Consider the following 26,198-nt stretch of genomic DNA (forward strand, 5'->3'; position numbering starts at 1 on the left):
TTCTCAGTCTTCCTTTTCATTTTAAATCACTGCAGAATATTATTCCCTTACATATCTGTCTATACCTTTTTTGGTTGTCTTAACCATTTCTCTCTCTCTTTTGTTTTTGAAGTTCAGATTGATCTCGCCCTTTTCACTATCATAAATAACAATACCATACAATTTTTATACAAAGAACTATTTTCTTGTTTTGAACTATCTCTTAGGACACATTTCCAGGAGTAAAATTTCGGGCCAAAGATTATGCATTGAAGCCACACGATATTAAAAATGCTGGTGTTAGTTACTCAAACACACTATATTTAAAAACGCAATTAAAAAAATCGAAAATGCCATGTTTTGAATCACATACCAAGATAGCAATGGTTCTCTCACAAAAACAATCATAGAGCAGTTTACAGTGCACAACAAAGTTATAAATAAGGAAATATTATTTGTTCTTGTCTTAAGAGAAAATCTTTTGTAAAATATATTTCATTGTGCTCTAAAAATGGCATGCCTATTTCCACATATTTAAGCCATTCTAATATTTTTGAGTTGAGTAGAAGTTTCACTTTGATATCACGGCATCCAGTGCTTGGTAAAACTGGCTGGTCTAATTTCATTGCTCCCTTACGTTAAAATGTGAATGCAACTTTCAGGATTAAACTGTTCATTAACGTAAAACAATCTACTTATAAAATCCGTATAGCACCTTTCCGTTATTGTGATTACAATTCCCCTGGTTTAATTCCTTTAATTCAACTCATCTCATAAATCATTTCAATGAACCATCTCTGTGGCAATTATGAAAATTGGGCTATTGCCAGAAGTATGTGGCTTCGTTAATTCTACAGGCCTCTAAGTCTTAAGAACTTGTGTTCCTGGGTGTGTCAGCCAGTAACATCCTTGTTTTTACTCATCTTTCTCAATACTTCCTTCATATCCTTTAAAAGGATCTACCCCCACTGTTTTGTTTTTTCTGAATCACTGGTTTTCTATACTGTTCACATACTGAGGCTAGGATTTATCACAGCTTTTATTAGCAGAGAAGTTGTGTATCTATTATAATGGTGACTTTTAGAACTTTTCTGAGGTTACTTTTGATAGGAATCATCTCCATGTGAATATGGATAGCTAGGAGGCAGTTTTAAGGAAAGATGACCAGTTACAGCAACTGAAATAATTTATTTTAAAAGTCTTTTGGGACTTCCCTAATGGTGCAGTGGTTAAGAATCCACCTGCCAATGCAGAGGACACGGGTTTGATCCCTGGTCCGGGAAGATCCCACATGCTGAGGAGCAACTAAGCCCGTGTGCCACAACTACTGAGCCTGCGCTCTAGAGCATGCGAGCCACAACTACTGAGCCCACGCGCCACAACTACTGAAGCCCGCGCGCCTAGAGCCCATGCTCCGCAACAAGAGAAGCCACTGCAATGAGAAGCCTGCGCACCGCAAGGAAGAGTAGCCCCCACTTGCTGCAACTAGAGAAAGCCCGTGCGCAGCAACGAAGACCCAACGCAGCCAAAAATAAATTAATTAATTAGATAAATAAATTTATATTAAAAAATAGTCTTTGGTCAATAGAGGAATAAGCAGCACAGATACTTATGAGGGCATGTTTGTGTCTTTCCAGTGTTGGCGATGACTAACTATATGACCTTGGATATGCACCTCAGCTTCCTTATCTCTAAAATCAAGGAGGTGGACAAGTTGATGGTTTAGATCTTGTCCCCCTCAGGGAATCCATAAAGGAATCCACGTTTCCACAGATATATTTCCTCTGATACTCATTCAGTTGTCAGAGAGCTATGACAACTGGTTTTGGTTAATTCCCAAGTGTCTCAGTCATGTAAAAACAATTAATTTTAAAACAATAATTAAACTTCATTTTTCAGATCAGTAAACCAAAACCCAAAGATAATTTCTTAATATCACAAATAAGCAAGAAGAAGGAACAGAACTACAATTCTGACTCTCACTCTTTATTGCATAAAAGCTTACTATGATGGAATAGATAGCACAGGCTTTTTAAAATCAACACCTTAATTTTTTTCCTTTAGGCAAGTGTTTATGTTCTGTATGGATACCCAAACAAATTGTCGTAGAAGGTTGTCTTTTGCGTTTCCCCCTCCTTATAACTGGGCACAAACCCTGGGGCAAAGACCTGTGAGGTATCTGCACTCTTTTGCCACCTAATGGTGAGTAATGGCAGCAACATGTTAAAAGTTGTTTTGCCTTTGGACAGCTCTCACCAAGTTGCTTCAGCCTGGATTCATTTTGAAAGGATATTTTAAAGACCACAGAGCGATGTGGAAACGATATTCATCTGTTTTTCTGACCATGTTATTCCTATCCCACGTTTTAAATTCTTGAGAAAGGATCAGTCTTTAGCCACCAGTATTTTTGGTCTGTGTTCATTTGTATTTTCACTATCTGCTCAGGCATTTCTATTACTCATAACTTCTTAGCGGTTTTGTGATAAATATAGAAGATACATGAGTGACATTCAAGAAGCTCATATGAGCTGTGAGTTTAAAAAGATGATTTTGAAGTTAACAGATTGCAGTCACTGTGCTGGAAATTTTAAGCGAGAATTATGTCATATTTATATTTCCTTAATGAGTCTTAAGAGCACAATAAAAATGAGAAAACCCAATGAAACATGCTGTTTTTATAGAATCCTAAATATTTAGCTTTTTCCTTGGCAATGCAACAATCTTTTTTTCTCTTTTAGTGTAGCTGTTTTTTAGTGTTGTCAAAAGCAGATACAAATGAGACAGGTTTTAAACACATGCTAATTTTCAAAGCCAGAACCAATCACAAGCCACTGCTCATAAGAAAGTTGGTTTGAAATATCCTAGAACCTTAGGTATCAGTAAAATATATACTTTTCTAGCTGAGATAGTAAGGCACAGTCTATCCTAAACCTACCTTCTTACCTGTGCTTCTGCAGAGGCATCTGGAGGATTAGCTATATCTAGTACTAGGTAATTCTTAGGTGAGGATTGACCATTACTTTAAATACTAATGTGGGAAAATCTTTGAAAGAGCTATTAGCAGTTCTAGAGTTCTTATTTTTTTTTCCCAGAAAATGTTAGGTGTGGTACTTGCCAACCAGAATTAGATGAAATTCTCTTAATAACAAACAGTACCATGTTTATGTTTCTAGGCGTATTTTTCTTTCTTACCTTATACAATTATTTTAAATATTTAAATTATTTTTTAAATTGTGAAAACACAACTTTGCCTAAATTAGAGAATATAGAATATTTGTGTTCCACACAAACACATATAATAGAACATATAAGTACATAATGTAAAAATCTGACAAAGAACAAAACTTATGGTGACCCAAAGCATACCATCTCATTGACCCATGGGAATTTATGGATGGGCCATATTAATTTTGGAAAAGTTTTCTTTTTTGGCTCTGGAAAGCCCTTCTGTGAGAATCTCTCCCAATCAACATTCCTCATTCTCTATGGCAACACAAATCTCTGCCTCAGAAACAAAATCAGGTCTTATTAGGCAAGGCAAAAAGCACAAAAATGGCCTAAATACAGAGAAGTATCTACATTTCTTAAAAACGGAAAAGGAAATCTGTCATCAAGTCCTTAAAAGCTTGCAGAACCATAATCATGTAATGGAGCATGTAAGATTAAACCAGCGGCCATCAAAATAGAAATGGGAAAGGACCGATTCAGGCAGAGATGAAAATTCTCAAACTCCTCGGCTGCCGTCCTCAGTATTAATGGTACCAATTAGAATCCATTCATTTTCCAGGGCTGTCGATGCCATAGAACTAAGTAGTCAAAGGGAAAGTAATCTGACCTTTAAGTTCAATCAGAGCTGTCAAGAGACTGGGAGCCCCTGGAGTCCAGAGAAGCAGAGTTGGCTTGAAAGGGTCATGGAGTAAATGTGGCACGTGTCAGCAGAGCAACAAGATATTTTACAACAAGGGCCATGGGTTAAAAGAAATCCACATAAACTGAACGACACAGAAGCAAGCATCCCTGGAAGGGTGTGAGTTCAGTATATGATTGGCAGCAGCTTTATTCTTTGCACTAGAACTAGTGATGGGAAAGCAGTGATTTACACGAGATGGATGTGGAAGACAACATATACCACACCCTTATTTGTACAGAGGAGAATTGGGGCATGTCTTTTGTCACTTTTGGAAAGCTTACGCACACACATAAAGGAGAAGCTCATTGCCCAGAGACTCAGGATAGGATTTTCGTGTTGATCTGACTTCATAGCTGCTCATCATCATCAGAAAGGTCATTTCCTTTCAAGGGTACCTCCAGCCCTACTTCATTGGCAAAGCACAGCAATGACAACTAAGGAAGAGCCAGCCCACTGACGGCGGAGGGGTGGCCAGGGTGCCTGGCTCAAGGTGGGGCGTCTGATCCTACCCTGTGGGAACCGCTGAGCCCTCTGACTGGTGAACTGCAGGATCTCCAGGACATCACTGGGCTACGCGGAGGCTTACCCAAGACAAGTAGATCGCTTTTTAAATCAGCCTGGAAAAGCCGTAAGAAGTTAATTAGTTCTCATCTTCATTACCCAGCCTTCAGAGGAGCTTTCCTGTTTTTTTTTTTCCATGCACACACAGCATGCCAAACTCCCGAATGAGAGCAGAGCAGGAAGGGTTAACAGTCTGCAGACAGCTCTTCTGGCGGCCCAGAGTTTTCACAGCACAGGCATCAGTCGCTGCTTTACTAGGGAACTCACAGGCAGAGCAGAGAGAGATTTATAGAGGGAAGTTGGTATAGGGAAGATGTTTGAATGCAGTGTAGATGGCTAAGAACACTTACAAGAAAATTTATGTCTTTAATAGAATGCTTAACAATTGGTTTCAAGATACTCTCAGATCTGACCTGTTTTCTTTGTGTTTATTTGAATAGATGCAAGGTAAGAGCCAGGGAAATTCTGCTTCATATCCATCAAATTTCATAGACAGTGTCAATCATTTGTCACAGGTAAATTTTCTAATAAAACACATACAAAGAAAATATGGGGAATTCCCTGGCGGTCCAGTGGTTAGGACTCTGCGCTTTCACTGCTGAGGGCCCAAGTTCAGACCCTGGTTGGGGAACTAAGATCCCACAAACCTTGCAGCATGGCCAAAAAAAAAAAAGGCTTTTCTGGGGGAAATTGTGAAATACTGTTTAATTAAATACAGAATATTGTTCTAACTCCAAGCACCTTGTGACTACTTTGGTGTTCTTTCAAAGTAAGATTTTTAATATGACAGTGAGTAAACTAACCTTTCTTGTGTGTATGTTTTATTTTCTGTCCATTCATGGACAAGACCTAGCAATGTACTGTCTAGTATTTGATTTGGCTTATGGGAACTTTAGCAGGACTAATGGACTTTTTTTTTTTTTGCGGTACGCGGACCTCTCACTGTCGTGGCCTCTCCCGTTGCGGAGCACAGGCTCCGGAAGCGCAGGCTCAGCGGCCATGGCTCACGGGCCCAGCCGCTCTGCGGCATGTGGGATCTTCCCGGACCGGGGCACGAACCTGTGTCCCCTGCATCGGCAGGCAGACTCTCAACCACTGCGCCACCAGGGAAGCCCGACTAATGGACTTTTAAATAAAAGCATGTGCTTTTCTCAACTCTCATTTAGGAAAAAGTTCATAATAATTAGTAATGATTGACCTCATATCTTCAGTCTCTGGGGATGAAATGCATCAGGCATTTTTCTTTAAGGCTTGGGGCAGAGAATGCTTCATGTTCTCCAATATCCATTCTCTTCTTTGTCATCCCAGTAACAGAATCCCAAATGTTAGGTAGGCACACGGCCATTCTTAATAAGGTCTATTTTCCAAACTTCCTTGTATCTAGATGTGCTTATGTGGTAAGTTCTGACAGATGGGATATGTGCGGTTTCTGGAAAATGCCCTTCAAGGAAGAAGACATAAGCTTCCCTCCCCTTTTTTCCTTCCTGCTGGCTGGAATGAGAAAGGGACTGCTGGAGCTGCTGCAGCCACTTTGGACCATGCAGTGGAAGCTTTTCATTGAGCATGGTGATGTGCCAAAATAAAATGGAATCTCCTGGGATCCCTGATGACTGTATAGCCACATACCAACCCTGGATACCCTACATTTATGCATAAGAAATATATATTTCTACCTTGTTTAAGCTCTAATTATTTTGAGTCTTCTGGCACTGCAGCTGCCCCAATCTTGACTAATACAAGGGTTCTATAAACATCAAGACTCATAGAGAAAAAAAAGTAGCTGTTGGAATGACGTGGATAAACAACTGGAAAGATCATTTGAACATATTAGGAAGAATCAGGGCTTAATTTCATGTTGGAAACTATGCTCAAGGGGATTACCTTCCAGTGGGATGGCTCTAGGGTGAGGAGACTTCCTTCTGGGACCATAATAACTGAGTTCCTTGGAAGAAACCCAAGAAAGAGTCTTTCTCTCTGTTCACAAAGCGCTTCCACTGCAGCTTGAGTCCACATTGCTGCAAGACTCTTTTACAGAATATTCTTAGATGGAACTTGAAGCTCAGCTTACAGCAAAGCTGAGGATTATAATAATTTGTATTATGAAAAACCAATATTTAAAAGATGCTCAAAGACTAGAGAAAATATTGGATTCTGATTTATATATCAAACTCATAATTTATATGTACATTTCAGTCTTCCATCATCTATAAAGTCGTGGTAACTTTTACTTCCATGGAAGATTTTGGATTGCATATGACAGACTTACATTATCTCAGAAAATACTTTAAAAGAACAAAATTGCATTAAATTAACATGAGTTAAGTAAAACAATGGCTGATAGGGGTTGATAACATTGTTGTAATGATTTCATGCATACTATACTATGCCTATTAAAGCATTATTAAAATTTTATTTTCTTTTTGCTTTTAGTGCTAGGTTACTTTCCTTCTTTCTAATGAGCAAAATTTCTAACATTCTTGAAATGAGAGAAATAGGAAGCCTTCTTAAAGGATTCACATCAGTTTGTTACTGTGTCAGATGTGGATTAAACTATAATAATGGCCTAAAATTTGTAGTTGATGCAATTTGTATGTATACTTACAAGCATAACTTCAGTCAACTTATATTCTTTCTATGAGTAAAAAATAGATTTATAAGGTTTTCAGAAAAAGTGGGGGATTAAAATGAACATTCGCTCTCAAATATGAGATAAAAAAGAGAAAAAACTTCATTTTTCTGGAGTTGGTTATTTGATGTGGTTATTAAAGTATTCTTTTAAAACATGGTTACTGTGAATATCTCCATTCTCTCATACCATTCTGGGAACAACGGAAACATACAGAATGTATGAGATGAGCTTGGTTCTTGCAGGAGAATCAACCTGTTGAAGTTCTGGTTTTGTCCTTGACACTACAGTGGTGTGTTCCATGTCTCTACATTTGAGAAGGCCGATTCTCAAGTTACTTGCCCACTTATTGACTGAGCTTAAAGGCTGAAGAACAAGTTAGGGAAAGGCAAGGAATAAATATTTTGACCTTAAAAGAGAACCACAGAGAGAGAAAAAAAGGCAAATTCTTAGACTCAGACATTTTCTAAAGAATTATTATTATTTAAAAAATTTCCTAATTATTTCCTGCCAGCTAAGATAAAAACCTCAAAGGGCAAAGAGCAATATGTCTTTAAAATATACTACATTTTTTTCAAAGATTCCTTTCCTACGTAAGATAAAATTCACGTAGATGGACTATTTCGGTGGATAGATTTGGTGATGGGGGTTTGGAAGATTGCATAAATGGCATTTCTCAGGTGTTGGTGCTTCCTAGTTCAAAAACATGACTCTACCAGAGCCTTCGTTTTGTATTGTTTTTTGACTTATGTGCAGAGGCTCTCATTTCAGGTGGAGAAGATTGAGTGTGAGGTTGAGTCATTATTTGAAGTCCTTTTGTCTAAAGGAAAAGGTTTCAGGATCATTCTGGACATAGAAGTAAAACTTTTCTGAGATGGATTAATTTCATGCTGTGGTTGTCACTGCATCTCTTTCCAAGGCCAGTCATTAACTTTGTTAAAAATCTTTTATCATGGTATCCTAAGAGGGAGTTAAATACCAGCAAAGCTGCCAGCCAGCCAACAAGTCTCAGAGATGGATCTTTGTTAACTGCTACAAAAGAAGCCTCCTTTCCACATCCTCATTAATTTACTTCAATTTTGTGGAAGAACAACGCTCAAGACAGTGCCAAAGATCATCCAGCCCTTAGGCTCTTCTGAACCTGCTGATTGGTTGGGGAACTTGGGAGGCAATGAGCCCACTAAGAAGTGACAGAGAGTGACAGGCACAAAGCTGACCCCTTTGAATGGGATGGTTCTCCTGCTGACCCTCAACTTAAAAAAAAAAAAATCTAATAATCGCTTTTTATTCTTGTGTGAAGTTTAGTTTGTTCTTCTCCTCAATCTAAGTCTAGCTGCTATGCAAATATATCTTTCAAATTTTTGGACAGAGGCCATGCTAATGATGTTAAAACTTAGCAACCAATATCGAATGGCTTTTTAGATCTTGTGAGATGGCACCAACCTAAAGACGCACATCTAATTAATTAAGTTCATTGAAAGACATGCAATAAACCACACTCAAGATGCAGTTACCTTTAATTTTGGTGAGCTTATCTCCTGTTGATAAGAGTATTTAGGGAGGAGCGGAGATGAGTAGGGCTGGGTAGGCTGAGAAAGTGTGGGGACCAGGTCAGAGGCAGTGGCCAAGGAGGAATGAGAGGGAAGGGAGGAAAGCAGACAGCTGGGAAAGGATGTAGATGTTCTATCTCCCGAAGAAAGTGAAGATGGCTTAAATATTGAGGAAAGACAAGGTGCAATTATGCTTGTGTCCAGCATGAGGTCACATGCTTTTTAGAGAATACCCCCCACAGCTAAATAATTTTAAAGTTACCAGATACCCTGGGGCGTGTGACATTTATGACAAATTCTTGCTTTGAAAGCACTAACTGTTTCTTCTGCATTTGATTCAAAATTCCCAGTGGCTATGATCAGTTTCACTTTTTTCTGATATGAGCAGCTGGAGATAAGAACCCCCATAATCTACAGTTGTATAACGTAATTTGTGGGATGGGTCCTTCTAAACACTGAGGAAGAAAGCATAAAACCCTGCAATGACTCTTTGTAACTTGCTTGTGAAGTAGATCATAATTTATAGTCAGTTTGCTGCAAAGCTAGGGAAGTTACGACCTCTGTCTGTGCATGTGCGTGCATGGTGGGAACTGGCTGTGAAACTCACCCCCTGAGCACCACGCTGTGGGTGCTGCCTGCAGCCAGCAGTAGCAGTTCCTGGGAACCAAGCCACATGTCTAACCACATCTTAAACTTGATTAAATTGAAGGGGAAATTAGTTATTTAAGTAATTGACTTAGAAATCTGTTTGACTTACTGCAATGAATGAATGATCTCTATTACTAAGCAGTGTGTTTATTTTATACGAATGCAGACATGGCTCCCTTCTTTGTCCAGATGACATTTTCTCACCTGGTTAGGGGACGGCCAAGACTCAGGGTTTTGTGGGTGTCCGGTGGCCTAATGGGCACTCACCATGATTTAATCCCAAGAATACCCCATATAGACCAAATGCCTCTACATTTGTTATTGGTAAGATCTTAATTGGAAATTATGGGGTTTTAAAACTGATTTTCATTTTTAAAGATTTCTAAATAGAGGAGCCATGGGGGAAAGTGACTTGCTTAGTGGCATAATATGAATCATGAATTTTGTTCCATAATTTCAATATTTGCCAGTAATCATATTTGCTTTTTAATTCACAGATTAAATATTTGAGACATCAAGTTTTGTTTTTGTCTTTTTTGAAAGAGAGAAGCTTACAAGCTAAAGATTTAGAGCATTTCCCTCTTAACTGATTAAAATTATTGCCCAGGGTTCCTTGTTTGTAAGGTGAATATGTAGGACTCAACTCTTAGGTCGTCACCAACTTAAAGCAGTTACCTCTTCAGAAAGAGTGGAAAGGGAACTGCAGTATATTTTTCTTTTTTGTTTTGTTTTCTTTCTCTTTCTCTTTCTTTCTTCCCTTCTTTTTCAAACTGCTACTGCTACAAAGATATGGTGTATAGTTTTCTCACCCTGGAGGTGAACTAATCTCTCTGTGTAGCAATTTCCTCATCCCGAAAGTGGGAATAATAATATAACCCACCCCACTGAGCTTTGAAAAGTAAAGATGTAGCATTCTTAGAAAGCTGCCTGACACTCAGTAAGAGCTCAACTATTAGCTATTATTATGAATATTAAAATTAGAAAGACTTTAAATTACAAAAATCTTTAAATATGGATTTATAGTAATAAATAAATAATGGAATAATATCACATATTTACATCATCTTGTTAAAATTTGGTGTGTTTCTATCCATCCCTCCATCCCTACCTCATATAGTGCTGTGTTTCTTGCATCGAAACCTTCCAAGACAGTGTCAAAATTGATGTTTATTAATATGGTTAACTGTACTAGCTAACCGTAGTAAGACTGGTTAGTTCTTCAGGAATTAGGCAAAATTAGAGTACCTCTTCACTGGGTTTTGCTGCATCGCTGTCTTCCTTAGGACTCCTAGGGTCTGTGGGCATTGCTATTGGAAATTTTAAGCGGTCAGCTTCCCTCTCTTCTTCCTCCTCTATGTGCAGGAGTGGTGTCACCTCTGTGCCATCGTGGCCACACCACAAGGCATCTGGTTCTTGAGATTCTGGCCCTCTTCGGATACCTGCCAAGACCCCCTCATAGATTTCCTCATCTTCTTCTCCAATGACGGGGAGGGTTTGGGGCAAGGGACCCACACTAGCGTGTGCAGAGGTCACGAACTTATCACCTAGGACCTCAGGTACTTTTTCAGGGCCTGCAGAACCCTTCCTCATTGTCAGATCTGCAAAATGGTTTTGAGGTGTCTTTCTGGAATCCTGAAGTGGCGCTGCCCCAGGGGGCTGGGCTGCAGCTGAGGTCGCACCCAGGCGGGGGAGAGGTAGCAGCGAGGAGGGTGGCTTGGCAGGTGCAGACGCTGGCGGCAATGGGAGGACAACAGAGGGGTCCTCCTTAATTTCAAGGGTGGTCTCCTCTGGGGTATTTGGTTTGGCTTGGTCAGCAGGTAAAACTAAAGCACCAAGCTTCTCTAATTCGTCCAAGAAGTTGTCCAGAAAAGGAGGTAGTGTTGGGGCCAAAGGCTTTACCAGTGGACACTTGGCTGTCAGGGACAGCCACCCCGGGGTGATTCCCTGGAGAGCTCCTTTATCTGGGCCACATGAAGCTTTGTGCAAGGGAGGGGGGACTGGTTCGCTGGAAGCCAACTTAGAAACGAGCAGGATATATGAAGTTAAAAAAACATGAAAATAATAATAATGCATTAAAACACAGAGACAGAGAAATGCAGAAAGGTATGATGGTGAATATAAAAAATATTTTATGCTATGGTCTATATTTGCTTATAGTTTTTGAATTTAAATACATAAAATAATTAGTATGTTAATTAAAGATTTATCTGAATACTTTATACTAGTATTTGGAAAAGGTCTATTAAATGTCAAATGACACGATAAAGCTGTCATAGAGATTATAAGAACAGACAGCAAAATCTTTAGAGATTTAATTTACTAGACTACTTCTTTCAAAGCAGGTTTCCAGATATTGATTAAATGTAAATGACTCTGAAATAATGTTAATGTAGAATGAAAACCAATAATGAAGCCTTTTTTATTCCCAGAATCTGTTTAGTGTTCTTTCTTCCTGTGCCAAATCTTTTGAACCTTCATCATTTTCTCACTTGGGTTTGTGAGGTGATTATAACATACGGCATAAAATATTTTTACATCATTATATGTTAACACATTTCTAAATGAATAAGTTCTGAGAGATATTTTTTAAGAACAGAAACCCATGATCAAAACGAGACTGAACTTACATAACTGCTATTTCAAAGTTTTAAAAAATCCAAAGTAACTGTTGACATAGAAAGGGAGCATATAATGCGAACAGGAATAAACTTCTGCTAGGACTTCCATTCTTTTTTTCAAAAGCTGGACATTTTATATAATCTAGTGGAGGTCTAATTTATGAAGCTTAATCTCCTGAAGTAAAAAAATACTTCTGTATATCAATATTATCACTATATTTTGGATACATTGAACAAAACAGAATTTTTTATGTAAATTCATTAAAAGTTGTTCTAGAAGTGTTGCCTAGAAACATTCTAATACATTTATGTATTGTTTTTGGACTAGGAAGAATGCTATATGCTACACATATGAAGGCCTTGAGAGAGGCTGGTGGAAGACATTTTACTTTGGTTCTTTCCAGGTCGATGATTTGGGTTTGGAAAGAAAAAATCTTCAAGAAAGACTGCACTTGCTGGTTGACTGTTTAGGCTGACACGTCACTGGTGCACTCAGTACTCTTGGTCCTTGGGCCTTAGTATGGATCAGTGCACAGTGCACAGTACACTCTCCACTTAACTTTTGACTTCTGTCCTATGATAGGAATGGGGCTTTAATAGAATTTATTTAGAGTTTTTAAAAACAGAAATGTGATGCCGTGTCACCATGGGGTGGGATAAATGAGATTAAATGTCACAAAACATTTGTGAGCATCCTTACAGAAGATTCAAGACTAAAGGCTACATAGCACCTTTAGTGCTAGGAACATTATGTGGCTGAGGAGGAAAGGTCTTTAAATTCCATTATCGTCATGGCTACTGCTATCCCATTACTACCTGCTGCTACTACTACTCCAGCTCCATGACCGCCACAGTCACGAATATACATGTTAATGGGTTCAAAGTGCTTAGCCTTACCGTGGACTTGCTTCTACTGAAAGTTAAATTAAGTATCCCGAGATACCTATATCACAAAAATATACCTATAATACAAACATCATATAATTATCTTTTCTTCCAAAAGCATTAGAATTGGATTCTACTATATTAAAGGCAGAAATATCAGAAATAACATCAACTTACATTTGAGTCCCTCCTAAAATAAAGATAGTATGTCAAGAAATGTGATTTGAGTATGTCCAAGAGTGATTCATAAATCACAATGAATTCCCTCCTCTATTTATAAATATCAGTCAGAAAATAGGATATTTAACGTTTAGTATATTTTGGGTATCATGGTTTAAAAGTACATTACAGTTCTTTTTCTGAAAATGATTCAGTTCAAAACTACTGAGAAGTTCCCTTCACTTAGCCAGTGACATCATAGTATACATTACCAGTTGGTAAAACCATTAAATATTTTTCAAAATTTATGAAAGTAAGCTTTTCAACGTATTTTTCCCCAGCAGTGAGAATAAAACAATAATTAGTTATTAGTGAAATTTGTACATTTCTCGATTTACAAAATGTAAAATCTGGTATTCTAAGAGAAAACTTAGGAAACTGAAAATACGTTTAAATCATATTCTCAGCAAAGATTAAAACATTGTGATCTAAAATATTACATTGCCAATATTATGACATCATGTAAGAATTTCTTATATTTTAAATAAGCCTTTGTAGATACACACTTATTCTTTCTTATAAACTATTATTTGAAATTACAGTCGCTTTGAAATTTATCTGGTAGTTCTTTTAAGATGACTGAATGGTGGATAAGACAAAGATATGGATGAAGATTCTTTTCTTACTAGCAGTAGGAACTACTGAAGGAAGGATGTTGCTCTAAATGCTGAGCTCTGCTAGTGAAGTAAATGTACTAAAGAAGATTCTGGAAAATTTTATAACCAATCAAACAAAATTGGAAAGTACCAGACTGTTCCATTATCCAATGATAAAGGATTGAGAGTAATTGCTCAGCAACCCAGTCTTCAAAGAAAAGTAGAATAAATAAAATGCCTAGCCTTAGCCCTTTAAAAGAAAATGCTTCTCTTAAGATAGTAGATTCTTTATGTAGTTTCCCTTTATGTAGCTTAAACCTTTATGCCAGCACCCATAGGAAAAATTAAATTATATTGATTTGACCTGGCACTTAGAAACATAACATGTAAATCTTTTGCTTTGCCATAGATATGATGTTGTAATCTAATGTCCTAAAATCATGTACCGAGTATGTTACTCTGAGCTCCCAAATATTATACTAAATATGCTAGAATGTTTTCTTACCTTATTTGAACTTAAGCTGTGGATTCTATCACTAGAATAGCTGTGGGGTATTGGAGGGTCAGGGTAATCCTCAGCACCTTTGGTTGTATTCTTCTTGATGACTTCTACATAGGAAACAGGGAAGATGCCTTGTCTGTTGGTTCCTGGAATTTTACCTTCATACCAGTTTTGATCAACTCTTTTAAGAAGAATAATTCTCTCTCCCTGTAATGAATATTAGGAAAATGCATTAGAAATAGAGATGTGATAACATAAAAATTATAATTGTCAATGTTTTCTAATAAACAATAGTTTTCCATCTGGGAAAGCCTTATACTTCCAGTGTTTTGTTTTCGTTATGAGAATGCAACTAAAGCCTCAGAGCTTACTCCCAAATTATGGCTTATCAACATATATGCGGTTTAATCATCCATTCACAACATTAGAATCTTTCCTAAGGATATTTGGCCTTATACATGTTCATATTGGTACTGTGGGAAATGACATGTGTAAGTTATTTCAAAAAGCACAGTAGTTTAACCTGCAATGTGTCGATGACAGTACCATCATCTGATCACTGACAGATTCAAGGGAATGACCTTATGTAGGAAGAGCTTCAGAAAGTGCACTATAGCTTGCTGTGATGGTGTATCTGAAATGGGTTCTAGAAGTCAACCCCTGGAAGGGATGAAGTTGGATAGCACAATGTTCTTCTTCTTTATCTACATGTTCTGAGTTGTAACAAAGAGTGAGGCTAACAGGACAGGGCAAAGCTAGCATCCTAGATTATGCATAGCTGTGGCCAGGGCTGACATCCACCCGGTCTGCATCAAGATGGTGTAGCACCAGCATCCATTCTGATTGGTGGGTGGCCATGCCATAGCGATCAATAATATATATATATATTTTTTTTTTCGGTACGCGGGCCTCTCACTGTTGTGGCCTCTCCTGTTGCGGAGCACAGGCTCCGGACGCGCAGGCTCAGTGGCCATGGCTCACGGGCCCAGCCGCTCCGCGGCATGTGGGATCTTCCCGGACCGGGCACGAACCCGTGTCCCCTGCATCGGCAGGCGGACTCTCAACCACTGCGCCACTAGGGAAGCCCAATAATATTTTTTATGAACCCCCTGGCTTTTGCAATGATAGAACTTTCTACAGTCACTATTCCTGCTGGCTGCAGGATCAAGCCAATGCCACAAGACCCAGTTTAAATTTTGAATTTGATATAATTTTTGAATAGTAAGGCGCAGCAGAAGAACACGATTTTGAACTGTATTAAACTGCTATTTTCTTTTGATGTTTCCACATGTACAGCTCCTGATATGTAGCCCGAGGCACCCCTTGGAGACAATTTGGAGCCTCCCAGGCTAAACCACAGAGGGAAAGTCTCTCTGAGAAGCTTTGCATCCCACAGGCACCTCATCTGGAAGGACATAGGAGTGGCAGGTAACAGTGACTCAGGGCAGCCTGATGGAGTTCTTTGCGGAAAATGAGGGAGACACAAAAATGTCTAAGGAAAAAGATGACCTAACTTAGTTGTGAAAATATACAGCCTTTCAAATGCACCAGTGAAGAAAGCAGGTTACCTTTCTCAGCGATAGCTCCACATTTGTGTCAGCGCTGAAATTGTATTTGGCTACAGCTTCTCCGATTTCTCCAGGCTGGGCAGGGGGAGGCGGTCTGGCAGGCTGTGCTTTTTCAGGAGGTGTGAGTTTCTATGAAGGAGAACAGTTACTTATGCTTGACCTGTGGTAATCCTGGAAACAGCAACCACGTAAGGAGGAAGGGGAAGGGACTTACCTCCACGTATGAGATTGGGAAAATGCCCACTCTCCCGTGGTGCTCTCCCTCATACCAGTTTTGATCAATTCTCCTGAGGATGTAGACAGTATCTCCTTTCTTAAATGACAGCTCCCTAGAAGAGATACATTTGAATGGTTTTTTTTTTTTCCGGATGTATGGCGATTATTCTTAACATCAAGATTCTCGCTAGATCTGTATGTGGCTGGGAAATATACTTCCAATATTGAAAAAAATCTGTTGAGTCCAGTTAGATGAGGATTTTCCTTGAAAATTTTTAGAATTCCTTTGAAACACTGTAACTTTAGAAATGATTTCAAAAAGAACAAATGTAAACATCACATCTGATTTAAATCACAGGCAGATTAATATGAAATTTAAAGGTGGGGACAGACTTGCTGTCTAGTCATTGGTTTAGAGTAGAGGAGTCCGGAAGCTTGCCATAAGGCTGGATTCATTCCGCAGCGATTTTTACTTGTCCTGAAGCTAGTTGGTTACTTACTTCTCTCTCTTTCTGTCTCCTTCTGATATGTTAAAGCTTACAATAAGGAAACCAGTATCATTTAGCCTTAGCACAGAAGTGCCAACATGAGAAAAAATTTTATTTGTGGATCCTTGAAGCTGCTTGACAGGCATTTAAGTAGAATATCTTGATAATGAATTTATTTTGTGAAACAGAAAAGATTTTATACTTTGATTTTTCAGTGAGGCACAAAGATAAACATTTTTAAAAAGTGGAGTATAATTGACCTGTAACATTATATTAGTTTCAGGTGTACAACATAATGATTCAGTATTTGTATATATTGCAAAATGACCACCACCATAAGTTGAGCTAACAGCTGGTCACCACATATGTTACAATGTTTTTTTTCTTCTGATGACAACCTTTCAGATGTACTCTCTTAGATACAGTACAGTATTATTAACTATAGTCACAAAGATAAACGTGTTTCAAGTGCAAAGACATGCACAGATGGCTTGTAACCGCCTTTATATCTTTTGTTTTTTAAATAGAAAAATATTTTCAAGAAACTAACTATGCTTTTCCATTTGGGCTGTTTCTAAGGAGACAGTACGTAAATTGGAGTATTTAATTTTAAGTTATAAAGACATTAGTCATCATAAATAATTCACGCCTAAATTCTCACCCTCACTGCTTCAGGTTTTTATGGCTTTATCCCCCAGGTAATTGTGTCTCTGTGTTATTTTGCCTCCACAATTATGTCTCATTGGAGGGTACTTATTTCAGATCTTTTGCCAAGAGCCCCATTTTCACACACATCTGCCTTCCCACTCCCAAATCTTCTGCGTTGCTTTGTTCAGAATCTTGAGTTGGATCATTTGTGTGTGCAGAGTACATAATGGAGAGAGGTTTATATCAAATGTCGAATATTTTGTGTTGATTAAAAGAATTAATTGAAAAAAAGTTGCATAGTAAAAAGAATTATTACACATTTAGAAGTGCTAAAACTTTCACATTGAATCTGTGTTAAATTTTCAGTAACCCTAAAAGCAAACAAGATTCACAGGGCCTGACATTCAAATACAGTACTTCCCTCTTTTATGCAAGTGCCTAATGTAGAAAATAAAACCCCAAATGTTTAATGTTTACAAACCAACTGTTTTATTTATACCAGGTATGTTTTATTTCTGGAAATGAGAGTAGGAAGCTTAGCTTAAAAGAAAAATAATTAGTTGTCTCTTATTTACATTTTTTTAAGTGTGAAAAGATTTCTATGTGTAAAGACTTGTATTTAAATTTTTGAAGTCGTCTAGAAAAAACAGTGGTCTCACCCTCCAGTTTTCAAAATTATGTTTGTCTCATCTCAGAACTAGAATTTCTTTCTAAGAGTCCCATTTTGACCAGTTTGCTCCAACCAGCGCCTACCACCTTTGAACAGTGGCCACTGACAACCTTTGGGAATAGCATTTTATCTCGTTTTCCTCCTTAACAGTTGAGACATTATGTTTGGTGAGTTACTTAGTTGTCTTTTTGAAAATTAAACTTTCTTGTGTTAGGTAAAGAAAAACAGCTTTTAAAACAGGTAATTATTCGAAACAGAGATATCTGTCTCTTGTTTGTAAGATGTTAGGCACAAAAAGCACTCACATCTCTTGCAGGACATTTTGTCCTGCCCAAAATGTCCATGAGACATTTGGTCCACATGAAAAGGTCCTTGATATTTGGTCCTGTCCAGAACAATTTGGCATGAGCCAAATATGTTCATGGACATTTTGGATAGGACCAAATGTCTGCTAACCCTCACATCTAGCTAATGATTGAAATGACTTAAAAATGTGGCTGGTCCTCCTGAAACTTTCAGTGCCCTCTGGGTGTGTGAACCTTTTTTTTTTTTTTTTTTGAGGTACGTGGGCCTCTCACTGTTGTGGCCTCTCCCGTTTCGGAGCACAGGCTTCGGACGCGCAGGCTCAGCGGCCATGGCTTACGGGCCCAGCCGCTCCGCAGCATGTGGGATCCTCCCGGGGGCACGAGCCCATGTCCCCTGCATTGGCAGGCGGACTCTCAACCACTGCGCCACCAGGGAAGCTCTGTGAACCTTTTTTTAAAGCTGCATGAGTCATCCATAACCTTGATTTTTGTGTCAGGTACATAACTACATTGGGGGTGACAGACAACCGCTCTTTACATCTCCTGAGAACAGAACAAGAGGAATGTGATTAAGCTGCAATCAGATAAACTTATTGATGGTATGGGGGAAACAGTTTTTTTTCTTACTAAAATTATGGGATGGTTTCCATGGGTGATTGTTCAGTTCACTTCTCTGGAGGCTTATAATACAATTAGATTTCGTTGGTTGAGGAAGACCTTTGTGAAAGTGGGATGGTGCAAACAGCCCTTCAGAACAGCTGTGTCATTTACACTCCCACGGGCAGCGTGTGGGAGAGTGGGTTTCCCTGAACCTTTGCCAACGTCAGACGTTCACAGTGAGGATGTGGTCTTGGAGGAGGGTGAGGGGCTGGGCACTTGGAGCAAATGCAATCCAGTGACAGAGTCAACACCACAAACACCTCTCCTCTGCACTGTACCTCATCTTTCTTTCAATGCCTGTTTCTAATTAAGGTTTCTCAAAAAGCCTGTGAGCCCTGGGCATATTTTATATGCCCTGTTATTTCTCAGGGCTTCATACATCTAAGGACACTTTTGATCGATTTTCACAAAGAAGAAATGAAATTTACATGTTTTATGTCATTATTTTATAAAACTGACATGCCTTGTACAAATTATCACACCATATCCAAAGAACAGTAGCTAGGACCATAGTGTAGTAGAAACAGAGCAGATGTTACTTATCTCATCAAAAAAAATTGTAAGCTTCCCTTCAGGATTCTTTTTAACCCCAGATTTAAGCCATATTTGACATCTTCACTTCTAAAGAGAATTTTCTTATTTAGTTAATTTAATTCCCAAATTCTGAGTGATTTTATTTTTTATGTCTTCTGTCAGAGATAGATTCTTTAACTATTAATTCATATAATATGCATTTTTATGAATAAATGCTTTGGTTATTGTATATATATTCAGCTAAACAGCACGGTATAATTTAATGCCAATATCTTGAATTCTAATGGAGACCAAAGTTTCTTAAGTAAGGTCTGTGACATGGGCCATAACAGAGCTGGAAAACTCACTCCTATTTAAGCCTCCTTATGTGCTTAGTACTAGCCTTCCCCAACCCTATGCTCACCTGATGAACAAATTCCTAAAAAAAAAAAAGGTAAAAAAATTACGAGACAGGAGTATGAAAACACCAACATCAAAAGACCACAGGATAGAACTGTGCTCAGAGTCTCTAAGCTCTGAGTATTGAGAAATGGAGATTTTACTGCAGGAATCTTCATAAACAATTCTAGTCTTTAACCACAAGCTATCCTTAATATAGTTGGATAAATAAATGATATAAAATTCTCCAGTTAAGTGTTACTCCCCCAACAATTTATTTTTACTTCACTCTCCACATGAAAATTGTAGAAACAACGATCCTTAATTTCGTTTTTTTTTTTCCTATCCTTTTGAACTCATTGTGCTCTAACGTGTTTGGTGTAATTTAAAACTCAATGTTTCTCAACTAAACTCAAAATGAAAATAAAATTACCCACATCCCAGTCAATTCAGAAGGAACCATTTAATTAGAGTAGATTGCTGAATTGGGAATTAGGTCTTATTTGTAACACATCCCAGTGCAATATTTGTCTTTCAAAGTATTATTAATGTATTTAAAGTCAACTTAAATCATATAATGAACACTTATCTTACTTACTTGGATGTCTGAGCCTTAAAATCGTAAACAGCTTTTGCAGGCAATTTCTGAAAATGAAGGAAATGGTTAGCGCTAACTTAAAATTATGGATTTCCTATAAAAAAGCAGTTTCACATGAATTAAAGAGAAATGAAACCTCAAGGAATGATTAAACATATACAATTTAAATCATTTATGCAACTTATAAATAAATCAATTAGTTCTTTATTTAGATATTTAAACTACAACAGGAATGTAACAGATGACTTATTCACCCTAACTATTGAATATCATATTTCATCTTAGGAACTAAGGTAAAAGAATGCCATAAAAGGGGACTAAAATGCCTGCAGAGGATTCAGTCCTAGGTATAATTTTGGCTTTTCCTGGGATAATTATGGGAGGTCAATTGCTGTATGTCCTAAGTATTGACACAACTTCTGAATCATAATAAAAGGACTGGAAAAAGACATGAGGGAAGTCATTACCCCTTTTACTAAATACTAATTGACATAGTAGCAAAGAAACATTAGCCCACTTATCACTGAGAGGCTCGTTAGTGGCCAAAAGTATAGGCTGGTCACTTTATATTCCCTGGAGAGTTCAGGAATTCTTCAGCACACAGTAAACCAGCTGCTCATCTTTGAGTCATGATACGATGTGACTCGTGCCCACACTCAAGCTTCGGGGCCCACAGATCTGCCTGGGCCACCTGTAGCTACTTCCTCTCTGATTCCAATAATCCCCTCACCTCACTCTCTTTCCCTGTGACTCTGGTGAACTTTGGGCAACCTGGATCATTTCTGACTTCTTTGGGGGTCCACAGGCCCTGGACTATGTCAGACACCTGTAGAGAACTTTCTAGAGTGCCTGCCAGTCCAAGACCAGCCTTCAGTTTCTATCAAACCTTCATGGCTCCAAGAAAGTACAAGCCAGACCTCCAGCCCTGGCTCAGGACCATGGACAAGAACCAGTAGGTGGGTGGTTCTCAGGGGCAGTGTTTTTTTTTTTTCAGGGATCCTCTCTAACAAAAGCAGGCCAGCAAAAATTGTTTCTATGGAATTTGTATTGATTGGCAGCACGGCTGACCTAGGGCTGTCCCCTACATCACTGGGCCAGAAATTTGTACAGGGGAAACCTTCTTCCTCCAAGGGGCGGCCCAGCTCAAGACTCTTTAATTTATGGGTGTCAGGTCAAGATTCAGAGAGTCACTGTCAAACTGGATTACAACTGGGGGAGACCTGCCGCTAGGGTCAGAATGCAGCTGGCTTCAAGTCCTTTGCTCGGGCTCCAGGGAAAACTGTTTCTAGTTTCTCTACCATCACTTTTGTGTTTTTAATCTGGGTTCTTTACTGGTTTTGGAGGTAACTTCAGCTGGCAAGTGCTTTATCAAGTATATTGGTGAAAAAGACTCAAATGATACTAAAAAGACTACCTCTTTTTCTGGAGTTCCTCTTCTTTCCCTTGGTACACTTCTCCCCAAATCGGTCAGCGTGGATGTGTAACTTCTAGGGGACTCACGGTCTATTGGAAAGGACGGGGCCAGAGTGAGATTCCACTTAACCAAAGGCAGACTTGTTTAGCCATTTTTCCTGGTGGCAACTATTTACCCTTCACATTTGGAGAGACACTGCAATGGAACACATGGGTCTAAAACTCATGGGTAATTGTAAAGGTGTGATATAAGACAAAAACAGAGCATTTTAAGAGGAAAAATGGATATTCTCCCATTTTTTCCTTTTTCTGCAATACAAGATTGCAGAAGTATTATAATCATAAATATAAATATAATTGTAACATTGCTGATATAATTATACTGTAGCACCTGGTATAGACAATTTGCAGTTACAGGGATTGTTCACTTCAAAGATTTAATACTTTCTATTTCTATTCTTTTTGCCACCAGTTTATAATTACTATGATAGGGCCTGGAGAAGATGGAGAAGGTAGCAACGACTTAATTTAAGAACATAGTAATGAAAAAGAGAGAAAAATAAAGTATGATGATGACAGAACTATGTCATGGCCATTCTCTTCCCTCTTTCTCTCTGTTTTTATTTTTTTAATTTTTTTGCGGTACGCGGGCCTCTCACTGTTGTGGCCTCTCCCGTTGCGGAGCACAGGCTCCGGACGCACAGGCTCAGCGGCCACGGCTCACGGGCCCAGCCACTCTTTGGCATGTGGGATCTTCCCGGACCGGGGCACGAACCCGTGTCCCCTGCATCGGCAGGCGGACTCTCAACCATCGCGCCACCAGGGAAGCCCTCTCTCTGTTTTTAATTACTTATTGAGTCTGAAGATGGCATCTTAAAGCTTAAGGCTTAAAAGGCTGTTACCTATTGCCTTCCTTTGTGCTCAACTATCTTATTAGAAAGTGAATATCTATTCCAATAAACAAAGGGATAAAAATTTCTAAACAGAATGTGTTGCATTGGTTGCCAAATTACTTATGAACTATTGCATTGTTTTTGTTCACCTTAAAACAAAATATACATGGTTAATTACATTATAAAATAATGATTGCAAGTATCTATTAATGGTATCTTATATCGCATGCATTATATGTGGAAATGTAACGGATATTGAATAACTGGAAAAGTAGCTAATTTACTAAAACATTAGGTTATGACATGTCTCAATCAGTGAAAATTTCAGATTGTTGGCATTGATTTAGAAAATTTGAATTTACCGTTTTTGAAGCATGTCATATAGTATAAATGAAAGCAAAGATAAATACTAATAAGATAAACAAATGTGTGCAATGGTAACTAACAATTGGGCTATATATAGTACATTAATATGACATCTGAATTATGTCTCTTTTTTGCCTATAGAGATTATATTCTATGCTACAAATTCTGAATTACATGAGTTTGAATCTTGTTTCTGCTACCTACTGTCTGTGTGACTTTGGTCAGATTTCTTGTCCTCTTTGGGTATTGATTTCCTCCACTGTAAAACAGTATTTACAATATCACCTAGGTTTATGCCGTGTTAAGTAGATAATGTATGTAAAGCACTTTGCAGTGTCTGGTGCATAGAAAACTCTCTTGACAATCCAAGTTTCAGCCTGGAATACTCATTCCAGCTTCCTAAAATTTACACAGTAAACAGATGCACTTTAAGCATTAATGAAAAGAATTGGATAAAAATATCAAAACATCCTGTGTTTTTCAGTAACGTAAACCTGAAAAAATGTCCTCTGTATTTGAATTGCTATTTGTCCTTGTGTTCCACTTTAAGGAATAATCCATCTATGAAAATGAAGTCGAGAGTCACTTTTATCCTAAATAGTCTAATTCAAATGTCAGTATAGGGTTGTTTTAGCAGAAATAGAAAATAAATTAATTAAATAATGGAAGGGAAGAGAAAATGAATACAATGAATGATGGAAATGAGACATATATAGAGAGCTTAAAGATATATTCACAAAAATTTTATCCCAATTGTATCTTTTAAATGGAGAAAGTTATTAAACAAGTCCTATTCTCTTTTAATCGCCGATCAATTACTATATTACATATTTTGGTTTGCTTCCTGAGTGTTTTGATTTAGTATCTTCTATATAGAATGTCAGCAAATTATTTATTGAATGAATGACTATAAAGTTAATATAAGAATCAAGGAAAAGACTGTTAAACTATTGGTTTTGATTCATTTTCCAACAAAAAAAGAGCTAATGCAAAGTTGTCAGTTTCTTAAGGATACTGATACTCAATTATGATTTTTGCCTTGAAATTCTTTTAAATTGGTAAAATAAGTTTAATTGGTTGTTTCTATGTAACAGTTGTTTCAACCCTAACATCAAGCTACAAAATGGTTTTCCCTTTCGATTCTGAATGAGTAAATTTTTGTGAATTGATTATTACTTTAAGCCACACATCAAGTCCAGATATCCCATGAGCAAATGAGAACTATTCAGTAAGGCACGTTTGCACAACAAGCATTTGCTTCACAATGCATAATGAATCCAAGTGGTCTCACAGCTCAAGAATGATGAATGTAGGAATGGAAAATGAAAGAGCTGGAGGGTGGGCATCTGAACCACAAGGGAAAAGATAGAAAAGTTGATCCACCTTGGAGGCCCAGTGCACTGTCGTGGTCTTGGTGGTGGTAGTTGTTGTTGGTGTCGTCTTGGAAGGAGGCACTGTGAGGCATTCTCCCACAATCGTTCTGGTACAATGGACAATGAATAGCACCTTCTTGAGATGGTGGGTGGAAAGGCTGGTGCATGGGGCTCCTTTTTAGAGCTTTGAGTGATGAATTCCTTTCTGGAATATCTGGCAGCAGTTCACTGATAAGACGGTGCAGTATACTGTTGTCTGGCAAACTTCCCCTTCTCTTTTCAGCCTTAATTTGGTCACAAATGTCTTTAAGGGCAGAGTCCAGAGCCTCAAATACAGATGTTTTACATTTTGCCTTTTCCATCTGTTTTTTGGGAGTTGAATTTTTTTTCCTCCGAAAAGGCACGGGACTGACTAGAAATGCCAGTTTAGAAAGGCCAGGGTCCATTTCTTGTCTTCTGGGCTCTTCAGTATTTTCATGTTTAGCTCTTTCATGTTTTAACATTGTTGTAAATCGAGTATAGGAGGCAGGGCATCTGCCTTTGCAGGAGCTGATGAGGTGCCGGTGATGGTGGTGGTGATGGTGGTGGTGATGGTGGCTGGATCCATAAAAACTTTCAGAGGATGTGAAAGAAAAGTGATCAAAGTCACTCTCACTGCAAAAGGACGATCCTTCTACATGAAGGTAATCACTGTGGTCAGACACGACTCCATCCTGGTCACTATCAGAAAAGTCCAGATGGGTTCTGGGCTGCACATCACTGGTGACCTCAATGTGGATGGGCACCAGGGTTTTAGACTTGTAGCTTCGTTGTACCTGAGAAGGGTGTCTACTTTGATTTTCTTCCTCCAACAAAGACTCAATGGAAAATCGCCTTTGGGGACATAAACCATTTTGTTGTGGTTCTAGGGTTACAGGAGATAACATTTCATCTCCTAAATTTGGCATGGATTTTGACTTCTGAATCAACTTTTCAAATTCAGAAATGCGGGTGGGGACCATGTCCCTGGGCACCTCCTCCGTGGAGGACTGGCTGCATCCATGGAGCAGAGCCCTGTGTTGCTGCTCCTTTTCGTACTGCATTATTCTTGACTTTACAGAGCAAATCACCTCTGAATTCATTAAATCCTTGCGGTTGATGCGGTGCATTTTCTTGTACAGTTTTAGGAACCCTGGGGCATCGTGGGCTGACCTGTGTCGGAGCCTTGATCTGCTATTACTGCGGCCCTCTTGGATGTAGGGGGAAGCCCATGTTACGGGGCAGCTCTCCTTGGAGTCCTCTTCACATAACAGAGAACCCATACTTTCTGACTTGGCTTTCGGATCAGGAAAACTATCGCAGTCATCGTTTAAAAGGTCATCACAGCTACGGGATTTGATTTTGGGGGAAACCGTTTCTTCAGTGCTGCTCCAGATCTCTGCGTTTTGCCGGGCCATTTGCCAGCCATTTTTGAAAGTAATGGCCCTCTGCGAGTCATGTGGGATGTCCAAATGCTGTCTGTAAGTGTTACAGTAATCTAACTCATGGGAGGGGTTGCCGTTGAGCCCTGAGTAACTGCAAAGGGATGGACATATTTTGCTATCGTCCCCACCTTTTATTCCAGGGCAGCGTGGTGGAAGAGAGACGTCGGAGAAGTTAAAAGGCTCATAAAGAGGAGAGCATGTCAGTTAGCATCAGATAGCACAGCAAAGAGAAAGCAGTTAGTGGAGTTTAATCTAGACATTGATTGTTATACGTGTAGCTTCAACTTAGAGAAAAAAGCCTAATTCTAAAGCAAGGCAATGCTTTGGCAATAAATGTAGCTTTGCAGATGATAGTTAACAAAACCATGTATAAAAAGTAACTGGTGTCGCTAATACGCCTATTTCTATTGCATATTTCATCCATCTTTCTGCAAATATGGTATTCAAAAATCCAGTAGTGCCTTGTAAGCTAATAGCATGACCTGGTAGTGACTTAAAAGGTTTGTAATTAATACCAAAAATGCCATAGAT

At 38.5% G+C, this 26,198-nt stretch overlaps 2 protein-coding genes across 39 annotated transcripts in view; one reads left to right on the top strand and one right to left on the bottom strand.

The window, feature by feature from the left end:
• SORBS2 (sorbin and SH3 domain containing 2) overlaps positions 1–26,198 on the bottom strand; it is a 319,803-nt gene that overhangs the window by 9,856 nt on the left and 283,749 nt on the right. For 32 of the 38 annotated variants that reach the window (XM_060291644.2, XM_060291645.2, XM_060291651.1 and 29 more), the window contains 6 exons: positions 24,215–25,795; positions 21,574–21,662; positions 20,160–20,206; positions 15,877–15,991; positions 15,663–15,791; positions 14,098–14,301 (listed from right to left, as the gene is read on the bottom strand). In XM_060291644.2, the coding sequence (XP_060147627.1) occupies positions 14,098–14,301; positions 15,663–15,791; positions 15,877–15,991; positions 20,160–20,206; positions 21,574–21,662; positions 24,215–25,795 (2,165 nt within the window). The remainder of the gene's footprint in view (positions 1–14,097; positions 14,302–15,662; positions 15,792–15,876; positions 15,992–20,159; positions 20,207–21,573; positions 21,663–24,214; positions 25,796–26,198) is intronic. The other 6 variants (XM_060291681.1, XM_060291675.1, XM_060291674.1 and 3 more) reach the window with 1 other exon arrangement.
• The window catches only part of TLR3 (toll like receptor 3), a 366,722-nt gene continuing 355,962 nt past the window's right edge, over positions 15,439–26,198 (top strand). The window contains exon 1 of the mRNA XM_030831266.2: positions 15,439–15,522. The gene's annotated coding sequence lies outside the window, so the exon portion shown is untranslated. The remainder of the gene's footprint in view (positions 15,523–26,198) is intronic.

The sequence above is a fragment of the Globicephala melas genome, chromosome 21, assembly GCF_963455315.2.
Source record: "Globicephala melas chromosome 21, mGloMel1.2, whole genome shotgun sequence".
Taxonomy (NCBI): Eukaryota; Metazoa; Chordata; class Mammalia; order Artiodactyla; family Delphinidae; genus Globicephala; species Globicephala melas.